Source organism: Lonchura striata, chromosome 1A, assembly GCF_050655825.1.
Source record: "Lonchura striata isolate lonStrDom1 chromosome 1A, ASM5065582v1, whole genome shotgun sequence".
Classification (NCBI taxonomy): Eukaryota; Metazoa; Chordata; class Aves; order Passeriformes; family Estrildidae; genus Lonchura; species Lonchura striata.
The window spans coordinates 76,003,286-76,027,974 of record NC_140741.1 but is presented as its reverse complement, the minus strand read 5'-3'; the positions used below and the strand labels follow the sequence as shown (position 1 = coordinate 76,027,974).

Genomic DNA, 24,689 nt, shown 5'->3' with positions numbered 1-24,689 from the left:
AACCACCACAGACCGCTGTCTGGGGCGGGCTCCCGGCCGTTTATTCGGCTCCCGCGGGCGGCAGCGGCTCGTAGGCGTCCATGTGCGCCCGGACGCTGCGCGCCAGCTCCTCGGCCGTGCGCGAGCGGCCGTAGCAGTCCCGGAAAAGGCCGTCGGGATCCACCAGGAACGTCAGCACCGAGTGATCCACCACGTAGTCCCCGTCAGCGTCGCGAGGCCCGGTGCTGACGTAGACGCCGAAGGCCTTGGCGGCCGCCCGCACCTGCTCGGTGGTGCCGGTGAGCCCCAGCAGGCGCGGGTGGAAGTCGCGCAGGTACCGCGCCAGCGCCGCCGCGTCGTCGCGCTCGGGGTCCACGGTGACGAAGAGCGGCTGCAGCGGCGGCAGCGCCGGGTCGCGCTCCAGCAGCTCCACGGCGCGGCTCAGCTTCTGCAGCTCCTCGGGACACACGTCCGGGCAGTGCGTGAAGCCGAAGTACAGCAGCACCCAGCGGCCCAGGAAATCCGCCTTGCTCCGCGCCGCGCCCGCCGTGTCCCGCAGCTGGAAGTCGCCCCGGCCCAGCGCCAGCCGCCGCAGCTCGGCCAGGCGGCGGGCGCGCTGCCGCCGCCGCTTCTCGTGCCGCACGTACAGCCAGCCCGCCGCCGCCGCGCCCGCCACCGCGCCCGCCGCCGCCAGCCGCCGCCGCAGCGGCAGCCGCGGGGCGCCCGGGGCCGCGGCCAGGCAGCGCCGGGGCGGGCACGGGGCCGGGCACGGCGGCGGGCGGAGCCGCGGGCAGAGCCGCGGGACGGGGCGCAGGCACCGCAGCATGGCCGCGGCTCTGCGGAGGGACAGGGTGAGCGGCTGCGGGGAACCGGGGCGCGCCGCCCCGCCGGGGGTCTGCGCCTCGGCTGCTCCCTGACCCCTCATCCCGTCATACCCTGGGCCCCGCAGCCTGTGCCCCAAATGCTCCCTGACCCCTCATCCCGTCATACCCTGGACCCCGCAGCCTGTGCCCCAAATGCTCCCTGACCCCTCAGCCCACCCCTTGGACCCGCAGCCCCATGCCCCAAATGCTCCCTGACCCCCCAGCCCCGTGCCCCAAATGTTCCCTGACCCCCCAGCCCCGTGCCCCAAATGCTCCCTGACCCCCCAGCCCATCATACCCTGGACCCCGCAGCCTGTGCCCCAAATGCTCCCTGACCCCTTCATCCCATCCCCTGGACCCTGGAGCCCCGTGCCCCAAATGCTCCCTGACCCCTTCATCCCATCCCCTGGACCCTGGAGCCCCGTGCCCCAAATGCTCCCTGACCCCTTCATCCCATCCCCTGGACCCTGGAGCCCCGTGCCCCAAATGCTCTCTGACCCCTCAGCCCATCATCACCTGGACCCCGCAGCCTGTACCCCAAATGCTCCCTGACCCCCCAGCCCTGTACCCCAAATGCTCCCTGACCCCCCAGCCCCATGCCCCAAATGCTCCCTGACCCCCCAGCCCCGTACCCCAAATGCTCTCTGACCCCTCATCCCATCATCACCTGGACCCCGCAGCCCCGTGCCCCAAACGCCCCCTGACTCCTCATCCCACCCCTCCTGATGCACTTCGACCCCAACGCTGTCCCCCAAATGGCCCCTGACCCCTCAGCCCACCCCGAAAAGCCCCCTGACCCCTCCTGCCGCCCGCGGAGCGCCGTCCCCGCTGACCTGGGACCTCCGCCCGCCGCTGCCGCGCCGCCGCCGCCGCCGGAAGTACCGGGAGGGGCGGGGCCACCGGCGGAAGGGGCGGGGCCACGGCGGAACGGGGCGTGACCGCAGATGGCGCGCGCGATGCGAGGGGCGTGGCCAAACCACGAGGGGCGTGGCCAATACGAGGGCGTGACCGCAGATGGCGCGCGCGATGCGAGGGGCGTGGCCAAACAGCAAAGGGCGTGGCCAAATACGAGGGCGTGGCCACGGCGGGGCGTGGCCGGCCGTGCTGGGGTGACGTCATGGCGCCGGTGTCCCCGGCCGTGGGTTCTGTGTATGCTTGATATTCTGTTTTTGTTTGATATTCTGTGTATGTTTGATACTCTGTTCATGTCTGATATTCTGTGTATGTTTGTTTGATATTCTGTGTATGTTTGATATTCTGTGTATGTTTGTTTGATATTCTGTGTATGTTTGATATTCTGTTTTTGTTTGATATTCTTTGTATGTTTGATATTCTGTTCATGTTTGATATTCTGTGTATGTTTTTTTGATATTCTGTGTATGTCTGATATTCTGTGTATGTTTGATATTCTGTTTTTGTTTGATATTCTGTGTATGTCTGATATCCTGTTCATATCTGATATTCTGTTCATGTTTGATATTCTGTGTATGTCTGATATTCTGTGTATGTTTGATATTCTGTTTTTGTTTGATATTCTGTGTATGTCTGATATCCTGTTCATGTCTGATATTCTGTTTTGTTTGATATTCTGTGTATGTCTGATATCCTGTTCATGTCTGATATTCTGTTTTTATTTGATATTCTGTGTATGTCTGATATCCTGTTCATGTCTGATATTCTGTTTTTGTTTGATATTCTTTGTATGTCTGATATCCTGTTCATGTCTGATATTCTGTTTTTGTTTGATATTCTGTGTATGTCTGATATCCTGTTCATGTCTGATATTCTGTTTTTGTTTGATATTCTGTGTATGTCTGATATTCTGTGTATGTTTGATATTCTGTTTTTGTTTGATATTCTGTGTATGTTTGATATTCTGTGTATGTTTGTTTGATATTCTGTGTATGTCTGATATCCTGTTCATGTCTGATATTCTGTTTTTATTTGATATTCTGTGTATGTCTGATATCCTGTTCATATCTGATATTCTGTTCATGTCTGATATTCTGTGTATGTCTGATATCCTGTTCATGTCTGATATTCTGTTTTGTTTGATATTCTGTGTATGTCTGATATCCTGTTCATGTCTGATATTCTGTTTTGTTTGATATTCTGTGTATGTCTGATATCCTGTTCATGTCTGATATTCTGTTTTGTTTGATATTCTTTGTATGTTTGATATTCTGTGTATGTCTGATATCCTGTTCATGTCTGATATTCTGTTTTTATTTGATATTCTGTGTATGTCTGATATCCTGTTCATGTCTGATTTTCTGTTCTGCGCTTTCAGAACCAACTCGGAGAGTGAAGGTTTGGTTTCTCTGGTTATCAGCCGGCTCACCTCCCCATGCTCTGCTGTCTACAAGAGCCTGGTGCTGGCTTTGCTTTGCTTTACTTCTGCTTTTGCCTTTGCTGTTGCTTGTTAGTTTAGCTCAGCAGTCCCATTTTTTCCCCTGGACTGTTTTTTTTCCCTTTCCCTTCCCTGAATACCATCCAACCTGCTCCGGACTGGGACTGGGAACCCCGAGGAGCACCGGGAGCCTGCGCTCTGTGATCTGCAGCAGCCATCCCCAGTGCCCAGAGCAACCCCCAGCACCCAGACCCGGGAGAGACTTCCTGGATTCGTCACCTTTTCAGAGTGGTGAAAGAGTTTTTGCTGTCATCTGCTTGTTAATTTTTTATTTTTGCTGCTGGGGAGTGTTTTGTTTGTTAAATAAACGGCTTCTTTTCCACTTCTCTCAGAGGAAATTCTTCCCAAACCAGGTGGGTGGGGAGGGGCCGTGTGGGTTTGTTTTTTGGGGGCTCCTTCCAGAGGTTTTTCTCCCAAATTTGCCCTAAACTGGGAGACCCGCCCACAGCTCACTGCCCGACATGGCCCCGACATGGCTCTGTTATAAATGAGAATTTATTCAGCCAGATTAAAAATAAAAAATAATTTTATTAGCAGTCAAATTCTATCTGGGCAGCCACACGGAAAGAACAGAGCCGAGCCCGGGGTCGGCCCTGGGTGTGCCACAAGGAGTCAGCCCCAGCAGAGGTTTCCTCTGTGCCCACCCCTCCATCCTGGCACATGTGGATTTTATAGGGAAAATTCCACCCGAGGCCAAGATTTCAGCAGTCAGTCTTTTATTCAGAGTCCATAGGGTAATAAGATTTTCTTTTTTTGGTGATGAGGAGGAACAATTCAGTGTCTGAAGTTGTTGAATCCCCGATGAGATTCATGGGAAGGCTGCATTCACATGGATTTCCTTGATTTCCATCTCAGGACATTTATGCCATGATCAGCACCTGGGGTTTCTGTATCTCCCCAGCCATGGCCCATCTCATCTCCTGGGGAGCTGCACCTTCTTACTTGAAAATCCATTTCTAAAATACCCGAAGTTGCTGTCGAGGCAGGAGGGGAATGAAGAGAACTCTGACTCAGAAGGCTGTGAGAGTAAAACTCCCATTTTTATTCAAAATACCCTGTTCTTTAATATAGAGCTCCGCAAGGACCAAATCCATTGGTTCTGAAGTGAAAACAACCCACCACCATTGGTTCAGAGTGCTTGATGCACAGTGATAGAACTTAACTATGAACAATGTGAAAACAAGAGAGATAAAGAATTATTTACATTCTTTCCCAGCTCTTTCCCAGGCCTTTGCCTGGCTAGAAAATCCCAGTTTCTTCCTTTGCCTGAATCAGACCCACAACACCCGGTCTTGCCTGCGAGGGCTGGGGGGAAATACTAATACAAATGTGTATACTCTAATAAATATTCAATATCACATTGATCATATTAGAAATGGTGTGAATTATATATACTACACATTGTGAGAACCCTGGGCTTGCTCTGGGGTCTCAACTGGTGGTAAAATTTCTTCTCCAAGCTGTGCTTCCAAAGAAAAACTGCGCAGGCTCTTGTTGTTCGGTCTCAAGGCATTTTATATATGGTACATTACGTGTTACGTGTCTACAGTTTTCCCCAATGCCTATTCCCTATATTAAATGGTGATTTTCTATCTTTTATATGGTACATTACGTGTTACGTGTTTACAGTTTTTCCCCAATGCCTATTACCTATATTAAATGGTGATTTTCTATCTTTTATATGGTACATTACGTGTTACATGGTTACAGTTTATCCCAATGCCTATTACCTATATTAAATGGTGATTTTCTATCTTTTATATGGTACATTACGTGTTACATGGTTACAGTTTATCCCAATGCCTATTACCTATATTAAATGGTGATTTTCTATCTTTTATATGGTACATTACGTGTTACATGGTTACAGTTTATCCCAATGCCTATTACCTATATTAAATGGTGATTTTCTATCTTTTATATGGTACATTACGTGTTACATGGTTACAGTTTATCCCAATGCCTATTACCTATATTAAATGGTGATTTTCTATCTTTTATATGGGACATTACGTGTTACATGGTTACAGTTTTCCCCAATGCCCATTACCTATATTAAATGGTGATTTTCTATCTTTTATATGGTACATTACGTGTTACATGTTCACAGTTTTTCCCAATGCCCATTACCTATATTAAATGGTGATTTTCTACTCTAAACCAATCTGTGAGTGCCAACATCACCAAGAACATGGAGGTGAGGAAGAAGAAGGAGGAAGAACAGGATCAGCCCACTTTCCTCCATCTTAGAACTTCTGACCCCCATGTACAAAGTAAAAACCCCCCTGGACAGGTGCTAGAACCCCCCTGTACAATACTAAAAAATTTCCCTCTGTTTTGTAACGATTTCTACTATAATGTCTAAACTTTTGTGACTTCTTGTTCTTCCTGCAAGGTTGGTAAATTGTTCCATGGTTCAAACCCAAAATCCCAGCTGTTTGCCTGCCAGGGTCTCAAATGCTTCTGACCAAGGCCTGGAACCTCCAAAAATGTCTGAGGGATGTTTTGAATTCCGACAACACAAAACAAGGAATGGTGTGAATTATATTTACTACACATAACGGCCCCGACGTGGCTGTAACATGGCCCGGACATGGCAGTGACATGGCCCGGACATGGCAGTGACATGGCCCGGACATGGCCCCGTGTTATTTCGGGTCCCGGTGTGGCCCGGGGAGCGCTCCCGGGGGCACGATGGTCTCGGCCACCAGCGGCGCCGGCTCCGGCGGCGGCTCCGGGCCGAGGCGCAGCGCGGCCTGCAGCTCCCGGCGGCCCTCGGCGCTCAGGGTCCCCTCGTGGTGCAGCCGCAGCCAGGGCTGGCCTGGGGACGGGGGCATGGAGGGGTTATCGGGGATCTGAGCCCCCCAGGTACCCCCAGATATCCCCCAGATATCGTCCAGATATTGCCCCAGATATCGTCCAGATATCCCCCAGATATCCCCCAGATATCATCCAGATATTACCCCAGATATCCCCCAGATATCATCCAGATACCCCCCAGATACCCCCCAGATATTCCCCCGAGATATCCCCCAGATACCCCCCAGATACCCCCCAGATATCCCCCCAGATATCCCCCAGATATTCCCCCCAGATATCCCCCAGATACCCCCCAGATATCCCCCCAGATACCCCCCAGATATCCCCCCAGATATCCCCCCAGATATCCCCCAGATATTCCCCCCAGATATCCCCCAGATACCCCCCAGATATCCCCCCAGATATCCCCCAGATATCCCCCCAGATATCCCCCAGATACCCCCCAGATATCCCCCAGATATCCCCCAGGTACCCCCCAGATATCCCCCAGATATCGTCCAGATATTCCCCCAGATATCCCCCAGATATCCCCCCAGATATCCCCCAGATATCCCCCAGATACCCCCCAGATACCCCCCAGATATCCCCCAGATACCCCCCAGATATCCCCCAGATACCCCCCAGATATCCCCCAGATATCCCCCCAGATATCCCCCAGATATCCCCCAGATATCCCCCAGATACCCCCCAGATATCCCCCAGATATCCCCCAGATACCCCCCAGATACCCCCCAGATATCCCCCAGATATCGTCCAGATATTCCCCCCAGATATCCCCACAGATATCCCCCCAGATCCCCCCAGATATCCCCCCAGATATCCCCCCAGATATCCCCAGATATTCCCCCCAGATATCCCCAGATATTCCCCCCAGATAACCCCCCAGATATCCCCCAGGTATCCCCCAGATATCCCCCAGGTATCCCCCCAGATATCCCCCAGATACCCCCCAGATATCCCTCCAGATCCCCCCAGGTATCCCCCCAGATATCCCCCCAGATATCCCCCAGATATCCCTCCAGATACCCCCCAGATATCCCCCAGATATCCCCCAGATATCCCCCCAGATATCCCCCCAGATATCCCCCAGATATCCCCCAGATATCCCCCAGATATCTCCCAGATATCTCCCCAGATATCCCCCAGATATCCCCCAGATATTCCCCCCAGATATCCCCCAGATATCCCCCCAGATACCCCCCAGATATCCCCCCAGATATCCCCCCAGATATCCCCCAGATACCCCCCAGGTATCCCCCCATATCCCCCAAACCGGGGTTCTCCTGAGGGAGGGGCACACGGGGGTCATGGGGGGCTCAGATCCCCCCCGATCCCCCCAACCCGGGTGCACCCGCAGCCGGGGCTGGCCTGGGTCGGGGCACCCGTGGGTGTCGGGGTCCCCGAGCCCCCTCACCTGCCCGCAGGTGCTGCCCGGTGCCCACCAGCAGCTCGGCGCCCACGCGGGGGTTCACGGGGTCCCCGGCCCGCGAGCGGCCCGCGCCCAGCCCGTGCAGCACCCGCGCCAGGGGCAGCGCCCGCACCGCCTGCACCCAGCCTGGACACGGGGGACAGGGGCTGGACACGGGGGGGACACGGGGGGACACGGGGGACAGGGACACGGGGGGACAGGGGCTGCACACGGGGGACAGGGACACGGGGGGACACGGGGGGCAGGGACACGGGGGGACACGGGGGGCAGGGACACGGGGGGACAGGGGCTGAACACGGGGGACAGGGACACGGGGGGACAGGGGGGACACGGGGGACAGGGACACGGGGGATAGGGACACGGGGGGACAGGGGCTGCACACGGGGGACAGGGACACGGGGGATAGGGACACGGGGGGACAGGGGCTGCACACGGGGGACAGGGACACGGGGGGACACGGGGGGCAGGGACACGGGGGGACACGGGGGGACACGGGGGACAGGGACACGGAGGGACAGGGGCTGGACCGGGGGGACAGGGACACGGGGCACAGGGACACGGGGGGGACACGGGGGACAGGGACACGGGGGGACACGGGGGGACAGGGGCTGCACATGGGGGACAGGGACACGGGGGGACACGGGGGACAGGGACACGGGGGGACAGGGGCTGCACACGGGGGACAGGGACACGGGGGACAGGGACACGGGGGGGACACGGGGGGCAGGGACACGGGGATGTCAGGGACATGTGGGGCAGGACAGTTTGGGGGACACCCAGAACACGGGATTGGGAATCAGGGACCCTCGAGGCACAACGTGTGGGGCACGGGGATTGGGGACCCCCAGAACACGGGATTGGGAATTGAGCATTCCTGAGGTGCAGGGTATGGGGCAGGGGGCTTTGGGGTCCCCCAGAACACGGGATTGGGAATCAGGGACCCTCGAGGCACAGCGTGTGGGGCAGGGGGATTGGGGACCCCCAAGCACAGAAGATGGGGGGCAGGGGGTGCAGGTGAGGACTCCCAAGGTGGGGGGAATGATCCAGGGGAGTCTTGAGCATCCCAGAGAGGGGCAGGGGGTGAAGGGGGAGTGGGGGATCGGGGGTCCCCCATACCTTCCTGCGGCGCGGGCAGCTCCTCGCACACCTTGGCCTCGCCCAGGAGCTGGCGGCGCTGGGCGGGGGTCCCGGCGCAGAGACCCCGGGCGGTGTCGGGGGGCACCCCCTGCGCCCCCAGCATGGCCTCGAACGTGCCCAGGGCCGAGCCATCGTCCAGGGCCCGGGCCAGGCGCTCCCGGCCCTGCTCGGCCCCCGCGGCCATCCCGCACTGCCACAGCAGCACCCCGCCTGTCCCCGCACCGGGACACGGGCTGGGACCCCGCGGGACCCCCAAACACCGCCCCACAGCCCCATCCCTGTCCCCCCGTGTGACACTGACCCAGGGCGGTGTCGCAGGGCAGGGGCTGTCCCCATCCCTGTCCCCATCCCTGTCACCCCGTGTCCCCCCGTGTGACACTGACCCAGGGCGGTGTCACAGGTCAGGGGGCTGTCCCCATCCCTGTCCCCATCCCTGTCCCCGTCCCTGTCCCCCCGTGTCCCCCGTGTCACACTGACCCAGGGCGGTGACCAGGTGTCACAGGTCAGGGGGCTGTCCCCTGTCCCTGTCCCCATCCCTGTCCCCCCGTGTCCCCCGTGTCACACTGACCCAGGGCGGTGACCAGGTGTCACAGGTCAGGGGGCTGTCCCCCATCCCTGTCCCCATCCCTGTCCCCTGTCCTCCCGTGTCACACTGACCCAGGGCGGTGACCAGGTCGGGGGGTTGTCCCCATCCCTGTCCCCATCCCTGTCCCCATCCCTGTCCCCCCGTGTCCCCCGTGTGACACTGACCCAGGGCGGTGTCACAGGTCAGGGGGTTGTCCCCATCCCTGTCCCCATCCCTGTCCCCCCCTGTCCCCCGTGTGACACTGACCCAGGGCGGTGTCACAGGTCAGGGGGCTGTCCCCATCCCTGTCCCCCCGTGTCCCCCGTGTCACACTGACCCAGGGCGGTGACCAGGTGTCGCAGGTCGGGCGGGCCGCCTCCCCCCAGGCACTGCAGCGCCTCCAGCACCTCCAGCGCGTTGCCCACGGCGCGGCCCAGCGGCTGCTCCATGCGGCTCAGCAGGGCCGCGGTGCGGATGCCCAGGCGGGTGCCCACCTCCACCTGCGGGGACACGCGTGGGTGGCGGGGACAGCGGGCGGGGACGGGGACGGGGACGGGGACGGGGACGGGGACGGGGACGGGGACGGGGACGGGGACAGGGACGGGGACAGGAACGGGGACGGGGACAGGGATGGGGACCGGGACAGGGACGGGGACGGGGACGGGGACGGGGACGGGGACCGGGACGGGGACGGGGACGGGAACAGGGACCAGCAGGCAGGGACGGGGACAGGGATGGGGACAGGGTGGGGACACGTGGGGACAGGGGTAGGGGACAAGCAGGAACAGGGGCGGCGGGCAGGGACAGGAGCAGGGACAGGCAGGGCAGTGGGAAGGAGAACAGACAGGGACAAGGGACAGCGGGCAGGGACAGGAGTAGAGACAGTGGGAATGGCCCGGGACAGCAGGGACAGGGACAGGAGCAGGGACAGGGACAGGGACAGCAGGGACAGGGATAGGAGCAGGGACAGCGGGAATGGCCCGGGACAGCAGGGACAGGGACAGGAGCAGGGACAGGGACAGGAGCAGGGACAGGAGCAGGGACAGCGGGAATGGCCCGGGACAGCAGGCAGGGACAGGGACAGCAGGGACAGGGACAGGAGCAGGGACAGCGGGAATGGCCCGGGACAGCAGGGACAGGGACAGGAGCAGGGACAGGAGCAGGGACAGCCATTGATAGGGACAGGGACAGGGACAGGAGCAGGGACAGCGGGAATGGCCCGGGACAGCGGGAATGGCCCGGGACAGCAGGCAGGGACAGGGACAACAGGGACAGCAGGGACAGGGACAGGAGCAGGGACAGGGACAGGAGCAGGGACAGCGGGAATGGCCCGGGACAGCAGGCAGGGACAGGGACAACAGGGACAGCAGGGACAGGGGACAGGGGACAGGGGCAGGGGTCGCGGCGGTCCCTGAGGTCCCACCAGGCTCCACGCCAGCTCCCGCGCGCTCTCCTGCGTGGGGTACAGCGCCGCCTCCCCGAACTTCACATCGAGCACCAGCGCCGAGAGCCGCTCCGCCGCCTTCTTGCTGAGGATGGAGGCTGGGCCGGGCGGGGGGTCACCGCCGGCGCCCCTCCCGTGCCCCCGCGTGTCCCCGCGCCCCGTGTCCCCACGCACCGGTGATGAGGGGCAGGCTGTCCACGGTGGCCGTGACGTCGCGCAGCCCGTAGAGCACCCGGTCCGCGGGCGCCAGCTCCGCGCTCTGCCCCACGATGCAGCAGCCCACCCGCGCCAGGATGTGCTGCATCTGCACCCAGGGACACCCAGTGGCACCCAGGGACACCCAGGGACACCCAGGGACACCCAGGGACACCCCAGTGACAGCCAGTGACACCCAGAGACACCCAGAGACACCCCAGTGACACCCCAGTGACACCCAGTGGCACCCAGGGACACCCAGTGACACCCAGGGACACCCAGGGACACCCAGGGACACCCCAGTGACACCCAGAGACACCCCAGTGACAGCCAGTGACACCCCAGTGACACCCAGAGACACCCCAGTGACACCCCAGTGACAGCCCAGTGACCCCCCAGAGACACCCTAGAGGCACCCCAGTGGCACCCACACAACCCAAGGGCACCCCACCCATCTTCACCTGCCCCCTTTTGGGACCCCATGAGAACCCACAACCCATTGGCGCCTGTCCCCCATCAGTGGCACCCATGCCCTCTTCGGAGCCCTTGGGCACCCCATTGTCACCCCCCACCCCGGTGAGACCCCATGGCCACCCCGGTGTCACCCCCACCCCAGTGAGACCCCATGGCCACCCCGGTGTCACCCCCACCCCAGTGAGACCCCATGGCCACCCCGGTGTCACCCCCACCCCAGTGAGACCCCATGGCCACCCCGGTGTCACCCCCACCCCTCCGGAGCCGCGGTGCCACCCGGCCCGGCTCCTGCGGGGCGCGGGGGTGTCCTCGGTGTCCCCTCACCCGCCACCCCCCATCGTCACCTCCTCGGGGCTCTGCGAGACGCGAAACCCGGGAATGGCCTCCAGCTTGTCCAGGGTGCCCCCGGTGTGGCCCAGCCCGCGCCCGCTGATCATGGGCACCTGCGGGTGGGCACGGGTGGGCGCAGGGGCTCGGGTACCCCCGGTCCCTGCCCCACCGCCGGGTCCCCTCCCTCACCTTGCAGCCGCAGGCGGCCAGCGCGGGGGCCAGGGCCAGGCTGACCTTGTCCCCAACGCCACCGGTCGAGTGCTTGTCCACCAGCAGCCCGTGCCAGGCGGGCGGCCAGGCCAGCGTCCGGCCGGAGCCGGCCATGGCCCGGCTCAGCGCCAGCGTCTCCGCCGCGTCCATGCCCCGCAGCCGGATGGCCATCAGCATGGCACCTGGGGTGGCAGCACCCGGGCTGTCACCTCCCCGCTGCCCTCCCCTGTCCCCGGCCTGAGCCGCGCCCCGCAGACAGATGCCACCTGCGTGGGCACCCGGGGACACGCGCGGCCACCTCCGTGCCCTCCCCGGGACCCCCACCCAGCCGCATCCCCTGCCGTGACCCTCTGCCACGCCCGGGGTCCCCCTGCCGTGACCCTCTGCCACGCCCGGGGTCCCCCTGCCACCCTCCCTCGGGGTCCCCAGCTGTGTCCCCCGCTCATGACACGTCCTGCAGTCCCTCTCTTGTCCTCCCAGGGTGGTCCCCCAGCCGTGTCCCCTCCCCAGGACCCCCCGGCACATCTCGGGGTTGCCCTTGCTGTCCCTCCCGCTGCTGCCACCCCCCTGCCCGTGTCACTCCCTGGCCGTGTCCCCGCGGCTCTCCCCACCGCGTCCCCGGCCGTGTCGCCCCTCCCGGCCCCGGGGTGTCCCCGCGTCCCTCCCGCCCGCACCGATCTGCCCCTGCTGCGCGGTGCCCTCGGTGACGCCGCGCACGAAGCTCCGGATCTCGGCGTCCTCCAGGCGCTCCCCGTCCCGCTTCTTGCGGATCAGGGCCGGGAGAGGGCTCGGGGCGTCCATCCCTGTCCCGGGACAGCTGGCACCGCGATTTGGCCCTGCCACCGCCCCGAAGTGGCAGCGATGGCACCCACGGCTGCCCCCCGGTTTCTCGGAACCGCCGCCCCGGCGCTGCCGGGACCTGCCCGTGCCCGTCCGAGTCCCGTGCCCGGCCTGGCCCCGTTCCCGGTGCCCGCTGCCCGCAGGCGGTTCCGGCCCGTGGACTCTGAGCCCGGGGCACGGGAGAGGCCGTGGCACGGAGGTGGCACGGGGGGTGACACGAGGGGCGGCCCCCGCGTCTCTCATTCGCCGTGGGTGCTCGCAGGTGATGCCCTGCCAGGGATCCCCCCCCATCCCACAGATCCCGCAGGGTCCTGGAGGCGCGACACGCGTGTCCCCTCCCTGCCCCGTGTCCCCTCCCTGTCCCGTGTCCCCTCCCTGTCCCGTGTCCCTCCCTGCCCCGTGTCCCCTCCCTGTCCCGTGTCCCTCCCTGCCCCGTGTCCCCTCCGTGTCCCCTCCGTGTCCCCGTGTCCCCTTCCTGCCCCGTGTCCCCTCCGTGTCCCCTCCGTGTCCCGTGTCCCTCCCTGCCCCGTGTCCCCTCCGTGTCCCCTGTCCCTCCGTGTCCTGTGTCCCCTCCGTGTCCCCGTGTCCCCTCCGTGTCCCCTCCGTGTCCCCGTGTCCCTCCCTGCCCCGTGTCCCCTCCGTGTCCCGTGTCCCTCCCTGTCCCGTGTCCCCTCCCTGTCCCGTGTCCCTCCGTGTCCTGTGTCCCCTCCGTGTCCCTCCGTGCCCCGTGTCCCCTCCCTGTCCCGTGTCCCCTCCCTGCCCCGTGTCCCCAGAGCCCCCCACGCCCCCAGGTCCCGGCTGGGCTGCGCTGGGGTGGGACTGGGGCAGGGAGAGGGTCGCTGGCACATCCCTCACCCTGGCACGACCCACCCCACCACGGGGTCCCCCCTCCGTAGCCTCGCCAGGGGCTCCCTCAGGGTGGGCTTTAGGGGACCCCCGGCCCCCGTGCGACGCGGCGGGACAGAAGGAGAGCGAGCGGTGCTGCTGCGGTTCGTGTTTGTCACACGCGGCCGGTGTCCCCCCGTCCCCGCCGCCTACGGGCGCGGGTCCATCACGGGGACCACGCACTCCGAGTAGCGCACACCGAAGCTCTGGCCTTTTCTCCGGTCCTGCGGGAGCACAGCGGCGGCGTGAAGGTGCGGGGCGGTGGCTGCCCGCCGCCCCAGCCCTGTCCCTGCCGCCGTGCCCCTCACCTGCTTGGGGTAGTAGTCGCTGGGGCCGGGCGTTCCGGAGGCCGGGCTGGGGCGGCTCCGCCCCGCCAAGGTGCAGCGGGGCGCCCGCGCCATGTACACGTTGGTGTCCACGGCGCCGTAGTTGTTGGGTCCGGGGGTCTGCGGGGACAGGGGCGGCTGATGGCACCCCCTGGATGCCTGTACCCCGCACCCTCGGGACCCACAGCCCCTCCACCCTGCACTCTTGGCACCCCAGGCTCCTTGATACCCCACGGACCCCTCAAACCCCACACCATTGGTACCCCAACCCCATAGACCCCTGGCACCCCACACCCTTGGTACTGTGACCCCACGGACCCCACACCCTTGGTACTGTGACCCCACGGACCCCTGGCACCCCACACCCTTGGTACCCCAATCCCATAGACCCCTGGCACCCCACACCCTTGGTACTGTGACCCCACGGACCCCTAGCACCCCACACCCTTGGCACCCCACGGACCCCTGGCACCCCACACCCTTGGTACTGTGACCCCACGGACCCCACACCCTTGGTACTGTGACCCCACGGACCCCTAACACCCCACACCCTTGGCACCCCACGGACCCCTGGCACCCCACACCCTTGGTACTGTGACCCCACGGACCCCTGGCACCTCACACTCCTGGTACCCTGACCCCACGGACCCCACACCCTTGGTATTCTGACCCCACGGACCCCTGGCACCCCACACCCTTGGTACCCCGACCCCCCGGACCCCTGGCACCCCACACTCCTGGTACCTGAGCCCTCCGGACCCTGATAGCCCCGATCCCAGTCCCGCAGCACCCCAGTCCCTTTGCACCCGACCCCCCAGCCGCCCCATATTCTCCCGGCCCCCCAGCCCCCTGCTCCCCAGCCCCCACCTTTTTCTCGTCGTCGAAGATGCTGGGGCCTCGCCCCGTCATGGTGTATTGGGGGGTCGATGTCTTGGTCGCCAGGCGGGGACCCATCACGGGTGGCAGCTGGTAGGTGGCAGGGCCTGGCGGGGGGACACGGCTCGGGGGACATCGGGGGGACATCGGGGGGACAACGGGGGGTCGCGGCTCGGGGGGACATCGGGGGGACACGACTCGGGGGGTCACGGCTCGGGGGGACATCGGGGGGACATCGGGGGGTCGCGGCTCGGGGGGACATCGGGGGCTCACGGCTCGGGGGGTCGCGGCTCGGGGGGACACGGGGCTCCACCCTCCCGCGGCTGGGGAGGGAAGGCTCAGCCCCGCGGCTCTGGGCGCCTCAGCCCGGCCAGGGGATGTCGGTGTGGCCCAGGGGGATGGAGGATCCCAGCCCGAGGAGGAGATTGGGGAGCCCCGCCGGCCCACAGGAGACTGGGGGTCCCGGCCCAGTCCAACATTTGGAATGATGGGGATCCCAGCCCCGGTGGGTGTTGGAGGTTCCAGCCCGACCCCGGGGAGATGACGGGGTGCCAGCCCCGGGGGGACGCGGGGGTCCCTCCCACCCCTCACCTGGCGTCGGCGGGGCTTTGTCCGTGCGGCTGCGGGCCCGCATGGAGCAGGCGGGGGCCGAGGGCAGGGTCACCCTGTTGGCCCGCTCCGGGAAATAATGCGCTGCAAGAGGGGCGAGCGGGGCTCAGCCGGGCGGCTCCGGGCACGGCCGCCCCTCACTCACCCGGCCCGGAGCTCCGGGCAGCGGCCGCCCCTCACTCACCCGGCCCGGAGCTCCGGGCAGCGGCCGCCCCTCACTCACCTGGCCCGGGCACGGCCGCCCCTCACTCACCCGGCCCGGAGCTCCGGGGAGCGGCCGCCCCTCACTCACCTGGCCCGGGCTTGGCCGCCCCTCACTCACCTGGCCCGGGCTTGGCCGCCCCTCACTCACCTGGCCCGGGTGAGTTTCTGGCCCGGCTCTCCCGGGCGTGGCCGCCCCTCACTCACCTGGCCCGGGTGAGTTTCTGGCCCGGCTCTCCCAGGCTTGGCCGCCCCTCACTCACCTGGCCCGGGTGAGTTTCTGGCCCGGCTCTCCCGGGCTTGGCCGCCCCTCACTCACCTGGCCCGGGTGAGTTTCTGGCCCGGCTCTCCCGGGCTTGGCCGCCCCTCACTCACCTGGCCCGGGTGAGTTTCTGGCCCGGCTCTCCCGGGCTTGGCCGCCCCTCACTCACCTGGCCCGGGCTTGGCCGCCCCTCACTCACCTGGCCCGGGCGTGTTTCTGGCCCGGCTCTCCCGGGCTTGGCCGCCCCTCACTCACCTGGCCCGGGCTTGGCCGCCCCTCACTCACCTGGCCCGGGCGTGCTGCTGGCCCGGCTCTCCCGGGCTTGGCCGCCCCTCACTCACCTGGCCCGGGTGAGTTTCTGGCCCGGCTCTCCCGGGCGTGGCCGCCCCTCACTCACCTGGCCCGGGCTTGGCCGCCCCTCACTCACCTGGCCCGGGCTTGGCCGCCCCTCACTCACCTGGCCCGGGCTTGGCCGCCCCTCGCTCACCTGGCCCGGGCACTGCCGCCCCTCACTCACCTGGCCCGGGTGAGTTTCTGGCCCGGCTCTCCCGGGCTTGGCCGCCCCTCACTCACCTGGCCCGGGCGTGCTGCTGGCCCGGCTCTCCCGGGCTTGGCCGCCCCTCACTCACCTGGCCCGGGTGTGTTTCTGGCCCGGCTCTCCCGGGCTTGGCCGCCCCTCACTCACCTGGCCCGGGTGTGTTTCTGGCCCGGCTCTCCCGGGCTTGGCCGCCCCTCACTCACCTGGCCCGGGTGAGTTTCTGGCCCGGCTCTCCCGGGCTTGGCCGCCCCTCACTCACCTGGCCCGGGCGTGCTGCTGGCCCGGCTCTCCCGGGCGCGGCCGCCCATGGTGAAGGCGGGTCCGCGGTCGCGGCCGCGGGCGGTGCAGCCGGCGGGCACCAGGTACTGCGGGCCGGGCGAGCGCGGCTCCTCGGGGCCCCCCAGCCGCAGCCCGAAGCTGTAGGCGGGGGCGCGGCGGCCGGAGGGGTCGCGGGGGTCTCTGCCTGGGGGCGAGCGGGGGCTCGGTGGGACTCGGCGCCCCCGGGCCCGGCGCCCCCCGGGCCCCGCCGCCCCGCACTCACCGATGCCGCCGGGGATGCCGTACTTGGGCCCGGGGCTGCGGAACGCGGCCGAGGTGGGCGCCCGGGGCCGGTGCGGTCTCCAGGGGCCCACCCAGGCGGAGCTGGGCGCGGGGGGTCCCGCCGGTGCCATCGCGGCCTCGGGGGTCTCGGGGGGACACGGGGGCGGCCCCGGCGCGGCTGCCCGGGCGGAGCGGGGCGGCGGCAGCGGGGACGGCGCTGTTGGTGGCAGCGGCGCCCTGGTGACAAGCGACTCCGGGTCCGCCGTGTCACAATGGCCGCGGGGTTCCAGCGCTTCGTGCCCCCGCCGGGCTCAGCGCCCCGGGGTGACGGCACGGACAGCGCCCGGCAGGAACGCCGGGAGCCCCACGGACACAGCCCGGCGAAGCACGGCTGCGTCCCGGTGGAGGCAGCCCAAAAATGCACCCCGTGGGAGCGTCCCATTGATATATCCCAAAAATGCACCCCGTGGGAACGTCCCATTGATATATCCCAAAAATACAGCTCATGGGAACATTCCGATGGATGAACCCCAAAAATGCACCCCGTGGGAACGTCCCATTGATATATCCCAAAAATGCACCCCGTGGGAGCGTCCCGATGGATGAACCCCAAAAATGCACCCCGTGGGAACGTCCCGATGGGTACATCCCAATAGATGTATCCCAAAAATACACCCCATGTGTACATGCCATGATAAATCCGCAAAAATACACCCCGTGGATACATCCCGATGGAGGCACCCCAAAAATGCACCCCGTGGGAACGTCCCATTGATATATCCCAAAAATGCATCCCGTGGGAACGTCCCATTGATATATCCCAAAAATACAGCTCATGGGAACATCCCGATGGATGCACCCCAAAAATGCACCCCGTGGCAATGTCCCGATGGATGCACCCCAAAAATGCACCCCGTGGGAACGTCCCATTGATATATCCCAAAAATGCACCCCGTGGGAACATCCCGATGGATGAACCCCAAAAATGCACCCCGTGGGAACGTCCCATTGATATATCCCAAAAATGCACCCCGTGGGAGCGTCCCGATGGAGGCACCCCAAAAATGCACCCCGTGGATACATCCCGATGGGTACATCCCAATAGATGCATCCCAAAAATACACCCCATGTGTACATGCCATGATAAATCCGCAAAAATACACCCCGTGGGAGTATCCCGATGGAGGCACCCCAAAAATGCATCCCGTGGGAGCATCCCATTGATATATCCCAAAAATACAGCGCATGGGAACATTCCGATGGATGCACCCCAAAAATGCACCCCGTGGGAGCATCCCGGTGGATGCACCCCAAAAATGCACCCAATGGATTGACCCCCAGCACACCCATGGGTACATCCCGATGGATGCACCCCAAAAATGCACCCCGTGGATTGACCCCCAGCACCCCCAGAAATACATCTTAATGGATACATCCCAATGGATATATCCCAAAAATGCACCCCGTGGGAACATCCCGATGGATGAACCCCAAAAATACACCCCGTGGGAACATCCCAATGGATATATCCCAAAAATACACCCCGTGGGTACACTCCAATGGATGCACCCCAAAAATGCACGCCGTGGGTGCGCCCCTGGCACACCCCGTATCTGCCCCCCCAGAACCCCACATCTGACCCCCCCCAGCCCGTGGGGAGGACAGGAGGGACACGGGGACACGGGGGGGACACGGGGACACGGGGGACACGGGGGATGTGGGGACATGTGGGGGACACGGGGACATGTGGGGGACACGGGGACATGTGGGGGACATGAGGACACGGGGGATGTGGGGACATGGGGACGCGGGGGACACGGGGGACACGGAGACACGGGGGGACATGGGGGGCACAGGGGACATGGGGGACACGGGGGGACACGGGGGGACATGGGGGGACACGGGGGATGTGGGGACGTGGGGGACACAGGGGACAGCGGGGGACACGGGGACATGTGGGGGACACGGGGACATGTGGGGGGACATGGGGACATGTGGGGGACATGAGGACACAGGGACACGGAGGATGTGGGGACATGGGGGACACGGGGGACATGGGGGATGTGGGGACACGGGGGACACAGGGGACTTGGGGACACGGGGGGACATGGGGGACACAGGGACGCTGGGGGACGCGGGGGGACACGGAGACACGGGGGGACATGGGGGGCACAGGGGATGTAGGGACATGGGGGACACGGGGGGATACGGGGGGACACGGGGGGACACGGGGGGACACGGGGGGACACGGGGGACTTGGGGACACGGGGGGGCCCCGCGGGGTCCCCGTGCCCTGTCGGTGTCACCCGTGGGGCGCAGACACATCCGGGGGACACGGGGGATACACGGGGGGATCCCGGTGCTTCGCTGGCTTTATTGGGGGGCTCCGTGCGGGGTGGGGGGGTTCGGGGGTGCAGGAGAGGGGTTTGGGGGGCAGGAGGTGGGATTTGGGGGGCAGGGGATGGGATTGGGGCACGGGGGGTGGGATTTAGGGGGCAGGGGGTGGGATTTGGGGCACGGGGGGTGGGATTTGGGGCACGCGGGGTGGGATTTGGGGGCAGGAGGTGGGATTTGGGGGCAGGAGGTGGGATTGGGACACAAGGGGTGGGATTTGGGGGCACAGAGGGTGGGATTTGGGGGCATGGGGGGTGGGATTTGGAGGCACGGGGGGTGGGATTAGGGGGTCAGGATGTGGCATTTGGGGCACAGGGGGTAGAATTGGGGGGCACGGGGGGTGGGATTTGAGGGGACAGGAGCTGGAATTGGGGCACGGGGTGTGGGATTTGTGGCACGGGGGGTGGGATTTGGGGGCATGGGGGTGGGATTTGGGGGCATGGGGGGTGGGATTTGGGGCACGGGGGTGGGATTTGGGGGCACAGAGGGTGGGATTTGGGGCACGGGGGGTGGGATTTGGGGCACAGGGGGTGGGATTTGGGGCACAGGGGGTGGGATTTGGGGGGCAGCGCAGCAGGGGCAGGGTCGGGAGCAGGTTTGGGGTCGGGACGGGTTTAGGGACGGGACGCAGGGCGGGGGTCGGGCCGGGCCGGGGGCGGCGCGGGGGTCGCGGGCCGGGCCCCCCTAGGCCGGGTGTTTGCAGACGAAGGCTTTGCGCTCGCCGCACGCCTCGCCCTCCCACGCCAGGAACCCTGCGGGGACACGAGCCAGCGCTGCCACGGCGACACGCGGGACACCCCGGCAGCCCCGAGCTGGCCCCGGGCACGCTGCTCCCTCTGTGTCACCTCCTGTCCCCCCCGTCACCTCCCTGTCACCTCCTGTCCCCGTGTCCCTGTCCCCAGGCCCCTCTCCCCATGCCCCTGTCCCCAGGCCCTGTCCCCCTGTCACTGTCCCCCTGTCCCTGTCCCCCTGTCACTGTCCCCATGTCCCTGTCCCCTGTCCCCCTGTCCCTGTCCCCTGTCCCCATGTCACTGTCCCCATGTCCCTGTCCCCCTGTCCCTGTCCCGGTCCCCGTGTCCCTGTCCCCGTGTCCCCATCCCCATGTCCCTGTCCCCATGTCCCTGTCCCCAGGCCCCTGTCCCCATGTCCCTGTCCCTTGTCCCTGTCCCCGTGTCCCTCACCTGCCGAGTCCTCCAGGGCCACGCAGGGCTGTCCCTTGGGGCCATCGTCCCCGTCCCAGGCCCAGTAGTGGCGTGGGGAGCCGTCAGCCCAGAGCCAGCCCTGGCGCTGGGACAGGGACACGGGGGGACACGGTGAGACGGGGACACGGGGGGACACGGTGAGACGGGGACACGGGGGGACACGGGGGGACACGGGGGGACACGGTGAGATGGGGACACGGGGGGACACGGGGGACACGGGGGGACACGGGGGAGACATGGGGGGGACACGGTGAGATGGGGACACGGTGAGATGGGGACACGGGGGGACACGGGGGACACGGGGGGACACGGGGGAGACATGGGGGGGACACGGTGAGATGGGGACACGGTGAGATGGGGACACGGGGGGACACGGGGGACACGGGGGGACACGGGGGAGACATGGGGGGGACACGGTGAGATGGGGACACGGTGAGATGGGGACACGGGGGGACACGGGGGACACGGGGGGACACGGGGGAGACATGGGGGGGACACGGTGAGATGGGGACACGGTGAGATGGGGACACGGGGGGACACGGGGGACACGGGGGGACACGGGGGAGACATGGGGGGGACACGGTGAGATGGGGACACGGTGAGATGGGGACACGGGGGGACACGGGGGACACGGGGGGACACGGGGGAGACATGGGGGGGACACGGTGAGATGGGGACACGGTGAGATGGGGACACGGGGGGACACGGTGAGACGGGGACACGGGGGGGACATGCATGACAGTGTGGGTGGCACACAGGTAGCGCCGCGGGGACACTGGGACACCGGGGTGGGACAGCAGGGTGGGACAGCAGGGTGGGACACCGGGGTGGGACACCGGGGCACACCGGGGAGGGACAGCAGGGGTGGCAGGCGGGCCCGGCCCGGCCCGGCCCGTACCCGCCGCTGCAGGCCGATCCAGACGCTGTCGTCCCTGTCCCTGTCCCCGTCCCTGTCGCCGTCCTTGTCGCCGTCCCGGTCGCCGTCCCTGTCGCCGTCCCGCCGCCGCGGCCGCCGCGCGATGAAGGCGGCGAGCGCCCGGTGCTCCTCGGGGCTGTGCAGCGAGGCCAGGTGCCCCCCGCGGGTGGCCTGGCACCACGCCTGGGGACAGCGCCGCGTTCAGGGGGGTCCCGGGGCTTGGGGGGGACCCCCGAGCCCCCCGAGCCCCCCGCACCCACCTCAGCCCGCCGCCAGCTCAGCTGCTGCCCGAAGTAGCCGTAGCAGTGACCCCCGAAGGACAGCCAGCCCCGGCGACAGCGGGTGGCACCGGCGCCTGCGGGGACAGCGGGTCACCGGGGGGATTTGGGGGTCACCGCCGCCCCCGGGCCAGAGGGGACCCGGGGGGATATGGGGGTCACCGCCACCCCCGGGCCAGGGGGGACCCGGGGGGGATTTGGGGGGTCACCGCCATCCCCGGCCGGGGGAACCCGGGGGGATTTGGGGGGATCAGGGCTCGGGAGGGGAGGACTTTGGGGGGTCAGGGTCCGGCCGGGGGGGCTTTGGGGGGTCACGGCACCGCCGGCCCGGTTTGAGGGGCTGGGGGCGGGAAGCAGAGGGGGGGCAGGGGGCGCTTTGGGGGTCTCACAGTGAGGGTGGGGGATCTGTGTGAGATTCGGGGGTCTCGGGGCGCAGTCTGGGGGGTCAGGGCGCAGTTTGGGGTTTCAGGACACAGTCTGGGGGGTCAGGGCAGTTTTGGGGGGTCAGGGCGCAGTCTGGGGGGTCAGGGCGCAGTTTGGGGGTCTCACCCGGCAGTTTGGGGGGCAGCACCAGGCACCCCAGCAGGCAGAGCCCCAGGAAGGTGGCGGGACCCATCCTCAGCCTTCCTGCCACGGGGGACGTGCAGAGCTGGGGGGCGGCCGGCACCCCCAAGACCCTCAGCCCCGGCACCCCCAGGGACCCCCGAACCCCTTGGGACCCCCAGGGACCCCTGAACCCCCCGGCACCCCCAGCACCCCCCGGCACCCCCAGGACCCCCCAACCCCCGGCACCCCCAACACTCCCCAGCCCCGGCACCCCCAGGACCCTCTGGCACCCCCAGGACCCCCGAACCCCCCGGCATCCCCAGGACCCCCCGGTACCTCCAGCATCCCCCAGCCCCCGGCACCCCCAGGACCCCCGAACCCCGCAGCACCCCCTGCACCCCCCGGTACCTCTCGGCTCCCGCGGCGTCCCGGCTGAGCGGGCCGGGGGCTCCCGGATCCTTTATAGGCCCGGCCGGGGGCGGGCGCGGGGGCCGGGCCGGGCACCGGAGCCGCTGGCACCGCATCAAAGGCGCGGGTGACGCTGGCACCCCGAAACGCACCCCTGGGCACCCCGAAACGCACCCCTGGGCACCTTGAACTGCACCCCTGGGCACCCCGAACCGCTCCCGGGAAATGGGGGTCCCCCCGGGAATGGGGGTCCCCCCGGGAATGGGGGTCCCCCCGGGGAATGGGGGTCTCCCCGGGAATGGGCGTCCCCCCGGGGAATGGGGGTCTCCCCGGGAATGGGGGAATGGGGGTCCCCCGGGGAATGGGGGTCCCCCCGGGAAATGGGGGTCCCCCCCGGGAATGGGGGAATGGTGGTCTCCCCGGGAATGGGGGTCCCCCCGGGAATGGGGGTCCCCCCCGGGAATGGGGGTCCCCCCCGGGAAATGGGGGTCGCCCCCGGGGAATGGGGGTCGCTCGGCTCCGTGTGAGCCCCGGGACGGGCTCGGGGCCGGGAGGGGACGCGGGGGACACCGGAGGGGACCGGGGCCGCCCCCGGGGGGGGGAACGGCGCCGGGAGGGCGCGGGGACATGAGGGAGCTGATGAGGGAATTGATAAGGGATTTGATTGATAAGGGATTTGAGAAAGGATTTGATAAGGGATCTGAGAAGGGAGGGGGAGCGGGCGCGGCTGCGGCGGACACGGACCGAGGGACACGGACAGAGGGACAGACAGAGGGACAGACAGAGGGACAGAGAGAGGGACAGACAGAGGGACACGGACAGAGGGACAGAGGGACAGAGAGAGGGACATGGACCGAGGGACATAGACAGAGGGACAGGGACAGAGGGACAGACAGAGGGACAGAGGGACACGGACAGAGGGACACGGACCGAGGGACACAGACAGAGGGACAGACAGAGAGACACGGACCGAGGGACAGACGGACAGACAGAGGGACACGGACAGAGGGACAGGCCCTGAGGGGATGTCACCCCGAGATGGGCTCGGGGTGCGGGACACAGCCCCGGTGCCGGGGTGACCGTGACCCCACGGGACGTGCACCGGGCAGGGGGATGCCCGCGGGGCCGGGTCTCTGTCCCTGTCCCTGTCCGGTCCCCTCTCCCGGTGTATTCCCGGTCCCTGTCCCCTCTCCCGGGTGTCGCCGGTCCCTGTCCCCTCTCCCGGGGTATTCCCGGTCCCCGTCCCCTCTCCCGGGTGTCGCCGGTCCCTGTCCCGGTCCCCGTCCCCTCTCCCGGGGTATTCCCGGTCCCTGTCCCGGTCCCCGTCCCCTCTCCCGGTCCCTGTCCCGGTCCCTGTCCCCTCTCCCGGGGTATTCCCGGTCCCTGTCCCGGTCCCCGTCCCCTCTCCCGGGGTATTCCCGGTCCCTGTCCCGGTCCCTGTCCCCTCTCCCGGGGTATTCCCGGTCCCTGTCCCGGTCCCTGTCCCCTCTCCCGGTGTATTCCCGGTCCCCGTCCCCTCTCCCGGGTGTCCCCGGTCCCTGTCCCGGTCCCCGTCCCCTCTCCCGGGGTATTCCCGGTCCCTGTCCCGGTCCCCGTCCCCTCTCCCGGGTGTCCCCGGTGCCCGGTCCCTGTCTGGCCCCTCTCCCGGGGTATTCCCGGTCCCTGTCCCGGTCCCTGTCCCCTCTCCCGGGTGTCCCCGGTGCCCGGTCCCGGTCTGGCCTCTCGCCCGCCGCTGGCTCCGGGCTGGCGGCGCCGGGCGGGCCGGGAGGGAGGGGACGGTGCCAGCGCGGTGCCACCCGGGGCGCGGCGACCCCCGGGCCGGACACGGCCCAGGAGCTCTGCGCAGGGCCCGGCCGTGCCGCCGTGCCCCGCTGCGCACCCCCGTCACCGGCGTGGGGGCGGGCACGGCCCGGGCACCGGCGCCGGGACGGGAGCGGGGCGGGGAACGGGCACGGAGCAACGGGAATGGGAGCGGGGCACCGGGAATGGGCACCGGTAATGGGCACCGGGAA

The 24,689-nt window shown here is 66.1% G+C and overlaps 5 protein-coding genes and 1 long non-coding RNA gene across 6 annotated transcripts; 1 reads left to right on the top strand and 5 right to left on the bottom strand.

Annotated features, from left to right (window-relative positions):
- Positions 1-20: 20 nt before the first annotated feature.
- SCO2 (synthesis of cytochrome C oxidase 2) lies at positions 21-820 on the bottom strand. The gene has a single exon (XM_021546377.4). The coding sequence runs from the start codon at positions 803-805 to the stop codon at positions 41-43; it is 765 nt and encodes a 254-aa protein (XP_021402052.4). The 5' UTR covers positions 806-820; the 3' UTR covers positions 21-40.
- A 639-nt stretch (positions 821-1,459) lies between these two features.
- On the top strand, positions 1,460-3,574 carry LOC144246286 (uncharacterized). The gene is made up of 2 exons (XR_013339960.2): positions 1,460-1,991; positions 3,133-3,574. It is a non-coding gene; the product is annotated as an uncharacterized LOC144246286 (long non-coding RNA).
- TYMP (thymidine phosphorylase) lies at positions 3,573-12,794 on the bottom strand. The gene is made up of 9 exons (XM_077783168.2): positions 12,531-12,794; positions 11,836-12,038; positions 11,661-11,759; positions 10,822-10,951; positions 10,627-10,745; positions 9,541-9,703; positions 8,618-8,848; positions 7,487-7,627; positions 3,573-6,073 (listed from the first exon to the last, which is right to left on the bottom strand). The coding sequence occupies exons 1-9, from the start codon at positions 12,655-12,657 to the stop codon at positions 5,901-5,903; spliced, it is 1,386 nt and encodes a 461-aa protein (XP_077639294.2). The 5' UTR covers positions 12,658-12,794; the 3' UTR covers positions 3,573-5,900.
- An 878-nt stretch (positions 12,795-13,672) lies between these two features.
- On the bottom strand, positions 13,673-16,170 carry CIMAP1B (ciliary microtubule associated protein 1B). The gene is made up of 5 exons (XM_085568303.1): positions 16,141-16,170; positions 15,375-15,476; positions 14,775-14,890; positions 13,890-14,027; positions 13,673-13,805 (listed from the first exon to the last, which is right to left on the bottom strand). The coding sequence occupies exons 2-5, from the start codon at positions 15,415-15,417 to the stop codon at positions 13,731-13,733; spliced, it is 372 nt and encodes a 123-aa protein (XP_085424429.1). The 5' UTR covers positions 15,418-15,476; positions 16,141-16,170; the 3' UTR covers positions 13,673-13,730.
- A 474-nt stretch (positions 16,171-16,644) lies between these two features.
- Positions 16,645-17,284, bottom strand: LOC146763548 (ciliary microtubule associated protein 1B-like). The gene is made up of 2 exons (XM_085569756.1): positions 16,935-17,284; positions 16,645-16,856 (listed from the first exon to the last, which is right to left on the bottom strand). Exons 1-2 carry the CDS (start codon positions 17,062-17,064, stop codon positions 16,645-16,647), a joined length of 342 nt encoding a protein of 113 aa, XP_085425882.1. The 5' UTR covers positions 17,065-17,284.
- Positions 17,285-19,900: 2,616 nt separating this feature from the next.
- On the bottom strand, positions 19,901-22,339 carry LOC144246285 (rheacalcin-1-like). Its single transcript, XM_085569755.1, has 5 exons — positions 22,273-22,339; positions 21,706-21,800; positions 21,428-21,628; positions 20,509-20,614; positions 19,901-20,079 (listed from the first exon to the last, which is right to left on the bottom strand). The coding sequence occupies exons 1-5, from the start codon at positions 22,337-22,339 to the stop codon at positions 20,012-20,014; spliced, it is 537 nt and encodes a 178-aa protein (XP_085425881.1). The 3' UTR covers positions 19,901-20,011.
- Between the last annotated feature and the right edge of the window lie 2,350 nt (positions 22,340-24,689).

Bases quoted from the DNA above. Each gene is read 5' to 3' on its own strand.
- TYMP (XM_077783168.2), bottom strand. From the start codon at position 12,657: ATGGACGCCCCGAGCCCTCTCCCGGCCCTGATCCGCAAGAAGCGGGAC. The intron at 10,746-10,821 runs GTGCGTGGGGAC...CGCCCGGCCCAG, and splicing joins CAGCCTGCCCCTCATCACCG to CCTCCATCCTCAGCAAGAAG. The intron at 6,074-7,486 runs GTGAGGGGGCTC...CCCCGTCCCCAG, and splicing joins CGGGCAGCACCTGCGGGCAG to GCCAGCCCTGGCTGCGGCTG.
- LOC144246285 (XM_085569755.1), bottom strand. From the start codon at position 22,339: ATGGGTCCCGCCACCTTCCTGGGGCTCTGCCTGCTGGGGTGCCTGGTG. The intron at 21,801-22,272 runs GTGAGACCCCCA...CTGTCCCCGCAG, and splicing joins GCTGCCCCCCAAACTGCCGG to GCGCCGGTGCCACCCGCTGT. The intron at 21,629-21,705 runs GTGGGTGCGGGG...CGCTGTCCCCAG, and splicing joins TGAGCTGGCGGCGGGCTGAG to GCGTGGTGCCAGGCCACCCG.
- SCO2 (XM_021546377.4), bottom strand. From the start codon at position 805: ATGCTGCGGTGCCTGCGCCCCGTCCCGCGGCTCTGCCCGCGGCTCCGC.
- CIMAP1B (XM_085568303.1), bottom strand. From the start codon at position 15,417: ATGCGGGCCCGCAGCCGCACGGACAAAGCCCCGCCGACGCCAG. The intron at 14,891-15,374 runs GTGAGGGGTGGG...TCCCCCCGCCAG, and splicing joins CAAAGCCCCGCCGACGCCAG to GCCCTGCCACCTACCAGCTG. The intron at 14,028-14,774 runs GTGGGGGCTGGG...CTGTCCCCGCAG, and splicing joins TCTTCGACGACGAGAAAAAG to ACCCCCGGACCCAACAACTA.
- LOC146763548 (XM_085569756.1), bottom strand. From the start codon at position 17,064: ATGGCACCGGCGGGACCCCCCGCGCCCAGCTCCGCCTGGGTGGGCCCC. The intron at 16,857-16,934 runs GTGAGTGCGGGG...GCTCGCCCCCAG, and splicing joins CGGCATCCCCGGCGGCATCG to GCAGAGACCCCCGCGACCCC.